The sequence below is a fragment of the Elephas maximus genome, chromosome 13 (assembly GCF_024166365.1).
Source record: "Elephas maximus indicus isolate mEleMax1 chromosome 13, mEleMax1 primary haplotype, whole genome shotgun sequence".
NCBI lineage: Eukaryota > Metazoa > Chordata > Mammalia > Proboscidea > Elephantidae > Elephas > Elephas maximus.
Genome location: NC_064831.1, coordinates 61,126,354 through 61,141,456, shown reverse-complemented (window position 1 = coordinate 61,141,456; position 15,103 = coordinate 61,126,354). Strand labels below are relative to the sequence as shown.

Sequence of the window (15,103 nt, the reverse complement as noted above, 5' to 3'; positions counted from 1 at the left end):
CATATGCTGCTGTAGCCTCTCACCATTTCACAGGTCCCCATCTCTCTCCAGTACTCAGTGTTTCAGTACTGTTCACGGCAAGTCTGGCAAGTACTATGTAGTTAGGCCTAGGATGGTTGTGTCTACACTGAGCACGTACAGACTTTTTCCTTGTTATCATTCCCTAAACAATACAGTATAACAAATATTTACATAGCATTTACATTGTATTAGGTATGGTAAGTTATCTAGAGGTGGTTTACAGTATACAGGAGGATGTGGATAGGTTATAAGCAAACACTGCACCCTTTTATATAAAAGACTTGAGCATCCTCAGATTTTTGTATTCATGGGGATCCTGGAACCAATTCCCTGAGACACCGAGAGATGGCTGTATTGCCAAGATGAGGAAGAGGGCAGAGAGTATTCACTTTTCAATAAATATGCTGGGACAACTGGTTATTCGTATATGGGGAAAAAAAAATTAAATTGGGTTTCAGCTTCACACCACAGGCAAAAAACCAGTAACAAATGGTGAAACACCTAAACGTGAAAAACAATTTAAGCCTTTCTCAGACAATTAGGAACATTGCTTTATGTCCTTGGTCTATATGGAAGAATTTTTCAAACAAACAAAAAAGCAGAAGCAATAGAGAAAACAATCTATAATTTTTACTTCTGTTCCTCAAAAGACAGAAGTAACAAAAGAACTACTATGGATCAATAGGAAAAAGAAATTTTTTTTTAAATGGGCAAAGGATGAGGCTAATTCATAGAAAAGGAAATACCAGTATCAAAAAAGAAAAAAGGATAATATTTGCATAAAATGCTTGTTTTAATGTACTCATATAAATACATAATATAATAACTGAGTTTCATTGTAAAATTTATTTCTTACTGTACATTGTGTTCAAAAAAAGTCTTAAAGCCACTTGCCTGAAGAAACTGTTACACATACGCACAAAAAGACATATATAAAAATGTTATTTGTGCTACTTTTGTAATAAGAAATTGGAAGTAATATGACTGTCCATGAATCAAAGAATGAATATTTAATTATAATCACACAGTGGAATATTATTTAACAACGAAAGTTAATGAGCTAGAGCTACAGGTATCAACAAGGATAAATCTCAAAGCATAATGTTAATAAAAGCAACTTAGAGAAGATATGAACAGTATGATACCATCCATATGATGTTTAAAAGCATGCAAAATAATTACTGTATATTGTTTAGGGACACATGCACATGTGGGAAAAGGAAACAGACATACATGGGGATAAAAGCCACAAAATTCAGAATCGTGGTTACCTTTGCAAAAGAGGGAGGGAATGTGATAGGGAAGAAGCACACAGGAGGCCTCGCTTGTATTTGAAAAGTGTTAGTATTTAAGCTGGGTGGTGGATATGCCAATGTTGGTAACATTATTTCCTGTTCTTTTGAGGTTGTCTGGAAGGTTTCATAATTTTTTTAATGGGCAAGATATATAAACTAAAATAATATTTGGTTTAAAATTTATGAAATTTACAAGAAAAAGACTGGCAAATTTAACTGCAACCAATCAATTGATCAATCACTTTTCCATATCAAACAACGTCAGAGGAGAAGGTTTCTGTTTAAGACGGTGAACTAGACAGTGCATTTGTTTCACTTCCTGCCTAAGATGCAATGGGCGGGGCAATAAAAATATACTAAAATGAATAAATCCACAGAAGTGCTAAAAACAAGAGAGTTATAATTGCACATCAAAAATTGTAACGAGTTTCAGGAAGCTGGAAAGTGATGGGGTTTTATCGAGGATAATCCTGAGTGTAGAGAAATGCAGCTCAGAACGGGCAGAGTGGACGCCGCCCTGCAAACGCAGCCACTCGCGCTGACAGAATGCCAACATACTCCACGCTCAGGGTGAGAAACAACAGAGAGCAGGCGCAGGCCGTGGTTAACTGAGGCTAACCGGGTAGGCGTGTAACTAAAGGTCTGTGCTCGGCCGCTATTCCTGGGACATCAACAAACTCACCCCGCTCCCATGCTACTCCCATGTCTGCCATGTACACACACACACACACGCACGCACGCACGCACGCACGCACGCACGCACATGTACAGAGCAGCTGGCTGAAAGAAACCCTCAGCTGGAAGCTCGCGATCTGCTCTCTAAGCAGAATGGAACATTTGCTGAGGGAGGATGGAGAGTATGGGAGTTTCATCTTTGGGGACGGCTAACAACTGCCACAACAGAACCAGATGGAAAAAGGGAATGGAAGTTTCACCCAGCACAGGAGACACTAATGGCTTCCACCCCCAAAAGTAAAGCCTTACTTTGGCAATTGCAGAGTGAGCCCGCCTTTTCCCTGCCACTTCCCCCAAGGGAAGTCTACCTACGTGAGGGATTCAACAATTTACACCATCTAGTGATGAACTCCGTCGTTCCAGGGAGAGATCTTATGGTTAAAAAGACCTGCTCAGCTGTACGGAGATCCATGCCTCTATTCAACACAGTTCTTCACTTAAGGATTATCAGGCATTAAGGAAAATAAAAGCCACGAAAAAAAGTAAAAATAAAAAGAACACATAAAATAACTGATCCAGAAGAAAAGAAGAGATAATGAAAAAAAAAAATTGTATCCTCAAATTTGAAAGATCTCCTGGATCTTTTAAGAAAAAGAGGCAGGTAAGAATTAGATTGGAGGTGATTGCTAGTTTCTTCTTTATCCTTATAGGTATACTCACAATTTCCTATAATAAATATGCATGATACTTATCACTAAATCTTTTTAACTTTTAGAAATTAATAGAATTTTCTTTTCCATAAAATGTTTTCTGTTGCCTAAGCTGTAACAGCAATGATTGGACATAATACGCAATAGGGAATTGAGTAAGCAATTTCCTGGATACGCATTATTCACTTTCCAAATGAAAGCCAAAATACAGACAGGAATATGCTAGCCCCAGTAAACTGCTATTCCCCCACTCTACCAAAGCTTTTTGGATTCTTACCAAATCCAGTTTCCTGAGGACAGTTTGAGTCCTGAGCAGTTCCTAGATACTCAGCAATGTAACAGATTAACCCAATCTGGGTGTCTTTTAAAACAAACAGGCTAGTTCCAATGCTGAAATCCAATCTAGGGAAGGGCCTGACAGAACACAGAGGTCCTGGACTAAATCCATGTCTTGGAAAAGGCTCTGAAATTATCCCAACCTCCTAGAAGATATAAGTACTACCTGGCTCAGATTTCCTGGGAAAACTCCAAAATGAAACCAATCTACACAATAAAGCCTAGAGATAAGGCACCATCTGTCTCAACTTTTTCAAGTGTACCACTTACAGTACATGAAATTCTTTACTAAGGAACACAATGGCTTAAAACAGTAAAGACTTAGATTGTAGCTTTAAAAATACTTAAATGGTACCCAGAGAGAACCTAATGCAAGTTTTTCTACAGCTTTTAAACAAAAGAAACTTGTTAAAAGAACTAGTACTGTTTTTATAAATCATTAGAAGCCTTGTTGGCATGTATCGTATCAGACAGCTGAACAGCTGTATCTCTAATACTCTTCATATATGCACAAGTACACGGTGCTTGTGCATCAAGCTGCTATCAGTTGCTGACTTTGGGCAAAACTTTATAGATCTAACCAAGTTTCTCTTCAGAGTTCCAGAGTCCTCTCTCTGTAGTTTTGCCCCTACAATGCTAACTCCTTTCCTCCTGCTCACATTCCAGTTCTCTAACATCTTTATGTCTTTCTTCAGAGTCAAAAAGCCAAAAAGGACCACAGAGGTAATCTAGCCCAGTGCCCTCAATTTAGAAACAAGTAACCTGAGGCCAGAGAGTTAAAGTGATTTACCCAAAGCTGCACAGCTAATGAAAAGCGAAGCTGAGACCGGAACTAGGCCTCTGATGCCCTGTGCAATGCTTCCTCTGCTACAGAGGACCTGATGTTTACGTGTGCTTTCACAACCCTCGATCTCTCCTCTCTGCCTTTTTCCTCTCCGGGCAACAATTTCTCAACTTTCAGTCACAAATAACCTTCTTTCTTATTAATTCTCTGCCCATTTAAAAAAAAAAAAAAGCAAAGGCTTTAGTACTCATTTATACTAAATGATTTATTTACTGATATCATTTTTATTGTTTTTAATTTTATATTTATCCTTTAAAAGAAAGAACACCTTAACACTTCCCAAAGCAAGGCAGTAAAAAGCTGAATAAATTATATCCACAATTTCAATTAAGAAAAAAATTAAATAATGTTAGATTCTTGATTTTTCATAAAGCAATGCTAGAGCATTTGTCTCATTTCCTTAAAAGAAAATCTAGAAAGTGCATATCAATTTTGTTTTAATACTCACCACAAAAGAGATTTGATTGTGTCGCAGGTTAAGTTCAGTTAGTGAATCCAGTCCATTAAGATTATCGACGTGACTTAAAAGGTTCCTGGCAAGGTTTAAAACTCTCAAATCACACAAATGACTGACATTTTCGATTTTGGTGATCTGTCAAAAAATGGGGGAGGGGTGATTAACAGGCATAAAACTCATATATGCATGATATCAAAACCCTAAAAAAAAAAATTCAAATCCATTGGATTCAGTGACGAGTTTATATGAAAACACTTAAAAATCCATTTCCCACTTCCTTTGTTGCAGATAATATGACATCATCTAACTTGTGAAAATTAACTAAAGGAACATATTTATAAGCTTGACCATGGTAAATATTTGAAGTAAAATAATCCACGAGTCCATTATTTGGAGCATCTTCTCAGTACCCAACACTATCCCGGGCCCCATGAAGGCTACAAAAAGTATGCACACTACCTGCCAAATAGAAACTGACTGTGAGCCCAAGGCATAAGCTCACAATGTTTTGATGAAGCAAGTCTGCCTTCTGAGAGAAAACGGAAGAAAAAGGAATGGTAAGTAAATTCTTCTGGCTAATCCCACTTACACTTTAGAGTCCTGGGAGTAGTTGAGAGTCTGAATTGGAAAGGCTCAAGAAACTAGGCTCTCCAGTGGAGGACGGGGATGCATTTCCTTTTATTAGTGTAAGTGCTTCAGAAAGGAGATGGATAGTATTCAGTCAGGGTGCAACATGGTGAAGACTACAGTTTAGAACAAGAGGAGCTAAATCATGAAACACACACATGCACGTAAACCCTGACCTTCAGAGAAGTTTAAACTGCAAAATAAGATGAAGGTAAGTCAGAGCTATAACACCATGGAGTGGTGATTTTAAGCCCCACAGTTGTAATACAGCAAGCAAAGCACAATGGGATGAGTTTCTCTACAACAGAGAAGTATAGGAGTCCATGTAGAGGACTTCATCAACCTCCTGATGCAAAGTACTTAAGTCACAATGGAGTCACACACATGAAAGTTTTCTTCTGAACACTAAAAAAAAATTAATTTCACAATCACTAGAGATTAATTAAGGAGGACTGGTGGAGCAGTGCTTAAGCACTAGGCTGCTTAAGCACTTGGTTCAGTGGTTTGAACCCACCAGCAGCTCAGCAGGAGAAAGACGTGGCAGTCTGCTTCTGGAAAGATATACGCAGCCTTGGAAACCTTATGGAGCAGTTCCAGTCTGTCCTATACAGTCACTATCAGTTGGAATGGACTTAATAGCACCAACAATAACAACAGAGATTAATTAGTTCATCTTTACTGCCATCATAGTATTTCTTGAAAATTTTTTATTTTATACAATATTTGATTTTTAAAAGCTAACTTAATGCCATGAAAGATTTAACACTTCCAAGCAGGTGTTGGATATAAGAACTTTTCGTTAACTATAGAATCCAGACAATGTCTGTGGAAAAAAATGATGGAAAAGCTCAATATCATCAGTCAGAACAAGGCCAGGGGCCAACTGTGGAATGGACCATCAATTGCTCATATGCAAGTTCAAGCTGAAACTGAAGAAAATTAGAGCAAGTCCACGAGAGCCAAAATATGACCTTGAGTATATCCCACCTGAATTTAGAGACCATCTCAAGAATAGATTTGACGCATTGAACACTGGTGACCAAAGACCGGATGAGTTGTGGAATGACATCAAGGGACATCATACATGAAGAAAGCAAGAGGTCATTGAAAAGACAGGAAAGAAAGAAAAGCCCAAGATGGATGTCTGAAACTTGCTCTCGAATGTCGAGCAGCTAAAGGAAAAGGAAGAATTGATGAAGTAAAAGAACTGAACAGAAGATTTCAAAGGGCAGCTCGAGATGGCAAAGTAAAGTATTATAACGACATGTGCAAAGAGCTGGAGGCGGAAAACCAAAAGGGAAGAACACACTTGGTGTTTCTCAAGCTAAAAGAACTGAAGAAAAAATTCAAGCCTCAAGTTGCAATAGTGAAGGATTCTATGGGGAAAATATTAAATGGCACAGGAAGCATCAAAAGAAGATGGAAGGAATACACAGAGTCATTATACCAAAAAGAATTAGTCGATGTTCAACCATTTCAAGAGGTAGCATATGATCAGGAATGATGGTACTGAAGAAAGAAGTCCAAGCTGCTCTGAAGACACTGGAGAAAAACGAGGCTCCAGGAATTGACGGAATATCAATTGAGATGTTTCAACAAATGGATGCAGCGCTGGAGGTGCTTACTTGTCTATGCCAAGAAATATGGAAGACAGCTTCCTGGCCAACTGATTGGAAGAGATCCATATTTATGCCTATTCCCAAGAAAGGTGATCCAACAGAATGTAGAAATTATAGAACAATATCATTAATATCGCACGCAAGCAAAATTTTGCTAAAGATCATTCAAAAACTGCTGCAGCAGTATATCGACAGGGAACCGCCAGAAATTCAGGCCGGTTTCAGAAGAGGACGTGATGTCAGATGGATCCTGGCTGAAAGCAGAGGATACCAGAAGGATGTTTTCCTGTGTTTTATTGACTATGCAAAGGCATTCGACTGTGTGGGTCATAACAAATTACGGATAACATTGCGAAGAATGTGAATTCCAGAACCCTTAATTGTGCTCATGAGGAACCTTTACATAGTTCAAGAGGCAGTTGTTCAGACAGAACAAGGAGATACTGTTTGGTTTAAAGTCAGGAAAGGTGTGCGCCAGGGTTGTATTCTTTCACCATACCTATTCAATCTGTAAACTGAGCAAATAATCTGAGAAGCTGGACTAAATGAAGAACAGGGCATCAGGATTGGAGGAAGACTCATTAACAACCTGTGTTATGCAGATGACACAACCCTGCTTGCTGAAAGTGAAGAAGACTTGAAGCACTTACTGAAGAAGATCAAAGACCACAGCCTTCAGTATGGATTACACCTCGACATAAAGAAAACAAAAATCCTCACAACTGGACCAATGAGCAACATCATGATAAATGGAGAAAAGGTTAATGTTGTCAAGGATTTCATTTTACTTGGATCCACAATCAAATGGCCATGGAAGCAGCCATCAAGAAATCAAAAGACTCATTGCATTGGGTAAATCTGCTGCAAAGGACCTCTTCAAAGTGTTGAGGAGCAAAGATATCACCTTGAAGACTAAGGTGCGCCTGACCCGAGCCATGGTATTTTCAGTTGCATCATATGCATGTGAAAGCTGGACAATGAATGAGGAAGACCAAAGAAGAATTGATGCCTTTGAACTGTGGTGTTGGTGAGGAATATTGAATATACCATGGACTGCCAGAAGAACGAACAAATCTGTCTTGGAAGAAGTACAACCAGAATGCTCCTTAGAAGCAAGAATGGAGAAACTGCGTCTTACATACTTTGGACGTGTTGTCAGGAGGGATCAGTCCCTGGAGAAGGACATCATGCTTGGCAGAGTACAGGGTCAGCGGGAAAGAGGAAGACCCTCAACAAGGTGGACTGACACAGTGGCTGCAACAATGGGCTCAAGCATAAAAACGGTTGTAAGGATGGCACAGGACTGGGCAGTGTTTCGTTCTGTTGTACATAGGGTTGTTATGAGTCGGAACTGACTCGACAGCATCTAACAACAACAACATAGAATCCAGCTTCTTGCTGTTATTTGGACCTTCTCTTGCATTCAAGAAATATCATCTAGATTACAAAGGAAAAACCTGAATATGTATACCGTAAATTCAATAATATATATACATAACTCTGACCATGCTTTAAAATTTGTTCTAAGATTTTTCATCTAACGCAAAATGAAAATAAATTATACAAAAATTAGAAAAGAAGTAACAGCTTATCAGTATTTACAGACGACAGAACTATACATAAAACACAGAGAGAAATATTTAGAAAATAGGTAACACAATTTTAAATGTATGAATAAGTAAACAGCAAAATAGGTGCTATAGAAACAGAAATCAGTAATGTCAGCGTGGCTTGAGAAATCCTCCTGAAATACTAAGGAAAAACAGTGATGGGAAAAATAAAAAGTAAGATGGAAATAGAGAAGGTAAACAATATAGATGTAACAAACATAAACAGAAAGGAAGCCATATTTAAATATACAATGGAAACTTCACTGAGTTCACGATATAAATATACAGACTGAAGGGGCACAATTGTTATATGGCCTAGCCAGGATGTCTTCCCCCTTCTGCTAATATCCTTGGCATTTCTTTTAGAAAACTGACTCTAATTCCATGTAGGCCCGGTAGAACTTACAATTAGAACACCTACATTTTAGGATTACCTTTTAGTTTAGCAAGTCTGAAAGTAAACATTGTTTTTTGTAATATATAGGTATCAATCTATAATTTAAAAATCACTGTGGATATTGTCCTTGCTTTTGGTTTGCAATCAGATAGACCCAAGTCGCGTACAACATCTCTGATGGAATAAAGTCTGTTACTGGTTGCAGTCGTGGACAAAGTCACAATCATAGATCAGATGATAGAAGCTTCAGGCAAAGGGTAGTATAAGGTGAGAACACGGTTCCTTCTTAGCTGATAAACTTCACAGTAAGAAGAAGAGATGATGGAAACATTGGGAAGTCCAATGATGAGTCACACTGGTCAGAGAGAGGGTCCCAGGATAGACTGCAGAGCTTATTAATACATCAAGAGAAGCTGAATACTCCAGTCTTATCTTTATGTGTAAGAATAACCCAGATTGGTCTGCCTGGATAAAGACAACCTCCCTACCCAGAAGTATTGTAAGGACAAATGTCTGCTTTTAGGCAAGCAACCACAGAAAGCACAAGCTCTGTTTAAGAAAAAAGTGTCACTGAAAGAACATATCCTTCTTGACGCATATCTGTGTCCATGTTACAGGAAGCACTCACCAAGAGAACAAATTCTGGTAGACCAACGCAAAATCTAGGTCAGAAACTGAGAATAAACCCCCAGCTTCCTCTGTATTCCCATTAGCCACATATAATCAATTGCTAAACCTTGATGTTTCTACTTTTAAACTATTTATCTAATCTGTCATGGAGATTAAAGAATTAGTCTCTCAACTGTTCTCTGTCTCCAATTTCACCTCCCTCCATCTCCTTCCATTGCCCAATTCATTTCCTGAACACATCATCACTCCTCAAAATGTTTTTACATCCATAAAACAATTGTTTTATTTCACAAGGTACACCAAGTATCAGAACATTCTTATTTCTAATGGAAGTAAATTCAAAAGGCAAACAGCATTCACTTAATTTTCTTTTAGTTTCTTTATTACCTGATCCTAATTTTTTAGAGCTGGACATTAATTGTTTCATCTTGAATAGAGTATCTCCTGACATTTTAGAAACATAACGTCACTGTTCAAACAGCAAACACTAGATGAAAACACACAGTATGATACTTTTTTTTAAATTAAAAAAAAAAAATCACTAAAGAATATTATTTAGACACATATATGTTGTTGTTAGCTGCTGTCAAGTTGACTCTGACTCTTGGCAACCTTACATACAACAAAACAACTGTTGCCCAGTCCTACACCATCCTCACAATTGACAGCATGTCCTGGTCCATCATTGTGGCTATTGTGCCAACCCACCTCACTGAGGATTTCCCATGCCCTCTCGTTGGCCCCCTACTTCACCAAACATGATGGCCTTCTCTAGCAATTGATCCTTCCTGATGATGTATCCAAAAAAAGGGATTCAGATAGTATGTTCTGTTGTGATCCATTACACTTGCATTGGCTACTTTTCAGAAGCAGATGGCCAGGCCTTTATTCCTAGCTTATCCGAGTCTAGAAGCTCCACTGAAACCTGTCCATTATGGAGGACCTGCTGTTATTTGAAATACCAGTGGCACAGCTTCCAGCCTTACAGCAACATGCAAGCCATCACAGTATGAAAAACTGACAGATGGGTGGTGGAGACACATATATATATGTGGTAAAACAAATTCAAAAACCCACAAAGGAATGATAAATGTGAAATCTAGAATAGTGGTTATCTTTGATGAGGATGCAGGGAGGTAGGATAAAGGAGGGGCACCTAAGTAGAAGAAAGTAATCAGTATTATTCTAGTTCTCATGTTGAGGTTGAGTAATGTGTATTTATAAAATAAGTCAATAAAAGACTAATTAAGAAACAAAATTTTTATAGCCAACAGCCAACATATTCTTACTGGAGAGAGGCTGAAAACATTCCCTTTGAGAACAGGAATGTGTCCTAGGATAACCTTTATCACCACTCCTATTTAACATTGTGCTGGAAATCTTAGCTAGAGCAATAAGGCAAGAAAAAGAAATAAAGAGCATCCAAATTGGTAACAAAGAAGTAAAACTGTCCCTATTTGGGGATGATATGATACTATACATAGAAAACCCAAAAGACTACACAAGAATACTACTGGAACTAATAGACTCGGCAGAGTAGCAGGATATAAGAAAACATAAAAAAATCAGTCGGATTCCTATATGCCAATAAAGAGAACAACAAAAAGGAAATCAGGAAAACAATACCATTTATAATAGCCTGTAAAGAAATAAAATACTTAGGAATAAATCTAACCAGGGGTATAAAAGACCTATCCAAAGAAAACTATAATACACTACTGCAAGAAATCAGAAGAGATCTACATAAATGGAAAAACATACCATGCTCATGAATAGGCGGACTCGACACTGTGAAAATGTCAATTCTACCCAAAGAAATCTACAAATGCAATGCAATCCCAATCCAAATACCAACAGCATTCTCTAAAGAGATGGAAAAACTAATCATTATCTTTATATATGGGAGGAGGCCCCGGATAAGTAAAGCACTACTGAAGAAGAAGAATAAAGTAGGAAGACTCACACTACCTGATCTCACAACCTACTATACAGCTACAGTAGTCAAAAAGCCTAGTACTGGTATGACAGATACACTGACCAATGGAACAGAATTGAGAACACAGATGTAAATCCATCCACCTACGGTCACCTGATCTTTGACAAGGGTCCAAAGTCCATCAAATGGGGAAAAGACAGCCTTTTTAACAAACGGTGCTGGTAAAACCAGATGGCCATCTGCAAAAAAATGAAACAGGACCCACACCCACACCACACACAAAAACTGATTCAAAATGGGTCAAAGACCTAAATATAAAACCAAAAACTATAGAGATCATAGAGAAAAAATAGGATCAATGTTAGAGGCCCTAATACATGGCATTAACAGGATACAAACCGTAACTAACAGCACACAAACTCTAGAAGGTAAGTTAGATAACTGGGAACTTCTAAAAATTAAACACTCAGCCTCGTCAAAAGACTTCACGAAAAGAATAAAAAGAGAAAGTACGGACTGGGAAAAATTTTTTGGCTATGACAAATCTGACAAAGGTCTAATCTCTAAAATATACAGGAAAATACAACACCTCCACAACAAAAAGACAAATAATCTACTTAAAAGATGGGCAAAGGAAATGAATAGACACTTTCCTAAAGAAGACATTCAAGTGGCTAACAGACACGTGAGGAAATGCTCGGGATCACTAGCCATTAGAGAAATGCAAATCAAAACCACAGTGAGATACCATCTGACCTCAGCATTAACAGCATAAATAAAAAAAACAGAAAATAAATGTTGGAGAGGCTGCTGGGAGACTGGAACTCTTATGCACTGCTGGTGGGAATGCAAAATGCTACAATTATTTTGGAAAACAACATAGCACTTTCTTAAAAATCTGGAAATAGAAGTACCATATGATCCAGCAATTCCACTCCTAGAAATATACCCTAGAGAAATAATAGCTGTCACACGAATAGACCTATGTACACCCAAGTTCACTGAAGCATTATTCACAATAGCAAAAAGATGGAAACAACCTAGATGCCCATCAACAGACGAATGGATAAACAAACTATGGTACATACACACAATGGAGTACTAAGCAACAATCAAGAACAATGATGAATCTGCAAAGCATCTCACAACATGGATGAATCTGGAGGGCATTATGCTGAGTGAAGTAAGTCAATCACAATAAGGACAAATACTGTATAAGACCACTACTATAAAAACTCATGAAAGATTTATACACACAAAAAAACAATCTTTGATGGTTATGAGGGAGGGGTAGGGAGGGAAAAACACTAAACAGACAAGAGATAAGTGGTAATTTTCGTGAAGGATAAGGCAGTACACAAAACTGAGGAAGCCAGCACAACTTGATAAAGGCAAGGTCATGGAGGTTCCATAGACATATCCAAACTCCCTGAGGGACCAAATTGCTGGGTTGAGGGCTGTGGGGACCACGGTCTCAGGGAACATCCAGCTCAAAAGGCATAACAGTTTATAAAGAAAATGTTCTACATTCTACTTTGGTGAGTGGTGTCTGGGGTCTTAAAAGCTTCTAAGCGGCCATCTAAGATGCTTCATTGGTATCACCCCATCTGAAGTAAGTGAGAATGAAGAAAACCAAAGACACAAGGTAAGATTAGTCCAAAGGACTAATGAACCACAACTACCACAGCTTCTACCAGGCTAAGTCCAGCACAGCTAGATGGTACCTGACTACCACCACCAACTGCTCTAATAGAGATGACAAGAGAAGGTCCCAGGCAGAACTGAAGAAAAATGTAGAACAAAATTCTAACTCAAAAAAAAAAAAAAAAAAAAAGACCAGACTCACTGGCCTGACAGAGACTAGAGAAACGTGAGAATGGCCCCCGACACCCTTTTAACTCAGTGATGAAATCACTCCTGGGGTTAACCCTTCAGCTAACAATTAGACAGGCCCATAAAACAAAATGAGACTAAATGGGCGTCCCTGCCCAGGGGCAGAGAGGAGACAGCAGGAGGGGACACGAACGCTGGTAATGAGGAACCTAAGGTCAAGAATGGGAGAGTGTTGACACGTCATGGTATTAGCAACCAATGCCACAAAACAATACATTGTTTAATAAGAAACTAATTTGCTCTGTAAACCTTCATCTAAAGTATGATTAAAAAAAAAAAAGAATCCATTGAGCACTTGCAAAGAAACAAAATTGTTATAACTATGAGAATTATAAATTTTAGTTGTCATTTACCGCTGAAGAGTTAACAAATTTTAAATACCTAGCCTTATAGTGGGTTAGCCTTAAGACCTTAGAAATTACAGTGAACTGATAACTCTTGAGAAATTCAACACAAATTCTTAAAATTTTTATAATACTAAATTTCCTGACTGTTTTTCAATGAGAAAGAAATGAAAGGGTTTTACAATACCTGGTTTCCATGAAGGTCCAAGACATCTAAGCTTTTTAGATTCTCCAGATTTGAGATTTTTCTAATTCTGAAAATTAAAATAAGTAGAGTAAATAGAGTAGAAATAGAGATATATCACATCTAAAAGCCCTGATGGCACAGTGGTTAAGAGTCTGGCTGCTAACCAAAAGTTCTACTCTGTTCTATAGGGTCAGTAGGAGTTGGAATCAACTCGACTGCAACTTTTTTTTTTTTTTTTTTAACCAGTAAATCAAAACATGCTAAGGTGTAACTCATTTTAACATATGCTCATTTTCTATGCTTTTTAAAACAAAAACATATTTCCCATTGACTTAGTTATAATTTTAAAGATGTTATCCCACTGGTTGGAAAATATTCCAATGGTAGCATAAAAGCCATGTTTAAAAGAGAGCAATTCTACTTCTAAGGTTTAGGATAATGCACATATTCAAGGTGGTTCCTTTTACCTTTAGCATACAATCCAAACTCCTCACCTCTGTTTTAACTGACTTCACAGCATTTATCACTGCCTTAATTAATCTAAGTCGGAATCAACTCAATGGTAGGGGATTTGGTGTTTTTTTTTTTTTTTTTGGTTTAAATTTATATTACTTATATATTTACTTTTTTATGATCTCCCCAAACCAAAATGTGAGCTTCAAGTGGGCAGAAACTTTGACATTTTCTCTTTCTATCCCCAGCACCCATAACAATGCCTGCCACTAGGCAGGCACCCAATAAATACTTGATGAAGGAATGAGCAAATTAGCTAAATGGATGAATTTCACATACAAGGGCATTCGTAACAGGATTATTTATCACAGAGATAAATTAGAAATCACGTAAATACTTTCTCGTGGATGTGCTTAGCTTGTGAAATGCTTTAATATGTATTTGGAATTTTTTATCTGTTATCTTCTATGAAGCTGTAACCTTGCTATTAAAACACACACACACACACACACACACACACACACACACACAAAATACTACCTCTAAACGACCCTCTTAAATATGCTAACAGTTAGGGCCTCACTCATTATTTCTCTCATTTCTATGTTCTATGCCTAGCTTACCTGTCCACATCTCTTACCTCAGCTGCTTCCAACTGGATTCTTCTAACAAAAAATAAAATAAAACAAAAAAACCTGTACCTTTTATTGTTCTCCCTCCTATACATTCCACTTTCTCCTATTCCCATAAGCAGTAGGGAGAATAGGGAAATAGCAAAAAAGGATGAAAGTGGAGTTCATGCCATCCATCTTTATTACCATCTGCCCATCACTATTTCTGATGTCACTGTTAACTGTTTCAAACAATCATTTCAACCTTCCCAAATGTTTCCAGAGTCTTGACCATCTCTCAAAACTTCATATATATGCTGATCATCCTGTAATCATATTTCAGACATAAACTTCATGAACATCTATCTCCATTTGACTTCAGCCATCTTACATCATGGCCAAATTCAGAATTAAAACACCACAAGGCAATTCAATCCAATTTAATTTATAAAAACATT

General features: G+C 37.7%; 1 protein-coding gene across 6 annotated transcripts in view; it reads right to left on the bottom strand.

Moving 5' to 3' along the window:
- The window catches only part of LRRC49 (leucine rich repeat containing 49), a 175,994-nt gene that overhangs the window by 143,809 nt on the left and 17,082 nt on the right, over positions 1-15,103 (bottom strand). For all 6 annotated transcript variants that reach the window (XM_049905591.1, XM_049905589.1, XM_049905593.1 and 3 more), the window contains 2 exons: positions 13,582-13,648; positions 4,330-4,473 (listed from right to left, as the gene is read on the bottom strand). In XM_049905591.1, coding sequence (XP_049761548.1) covers positions 4,330-4,473; positions 13,582-13,648 — 211 coding nt within the window. The remainder of the gene's footprint in view (positions 1-4,329; positions 4,474-13,581; positions 13,649-15,103) is intronic.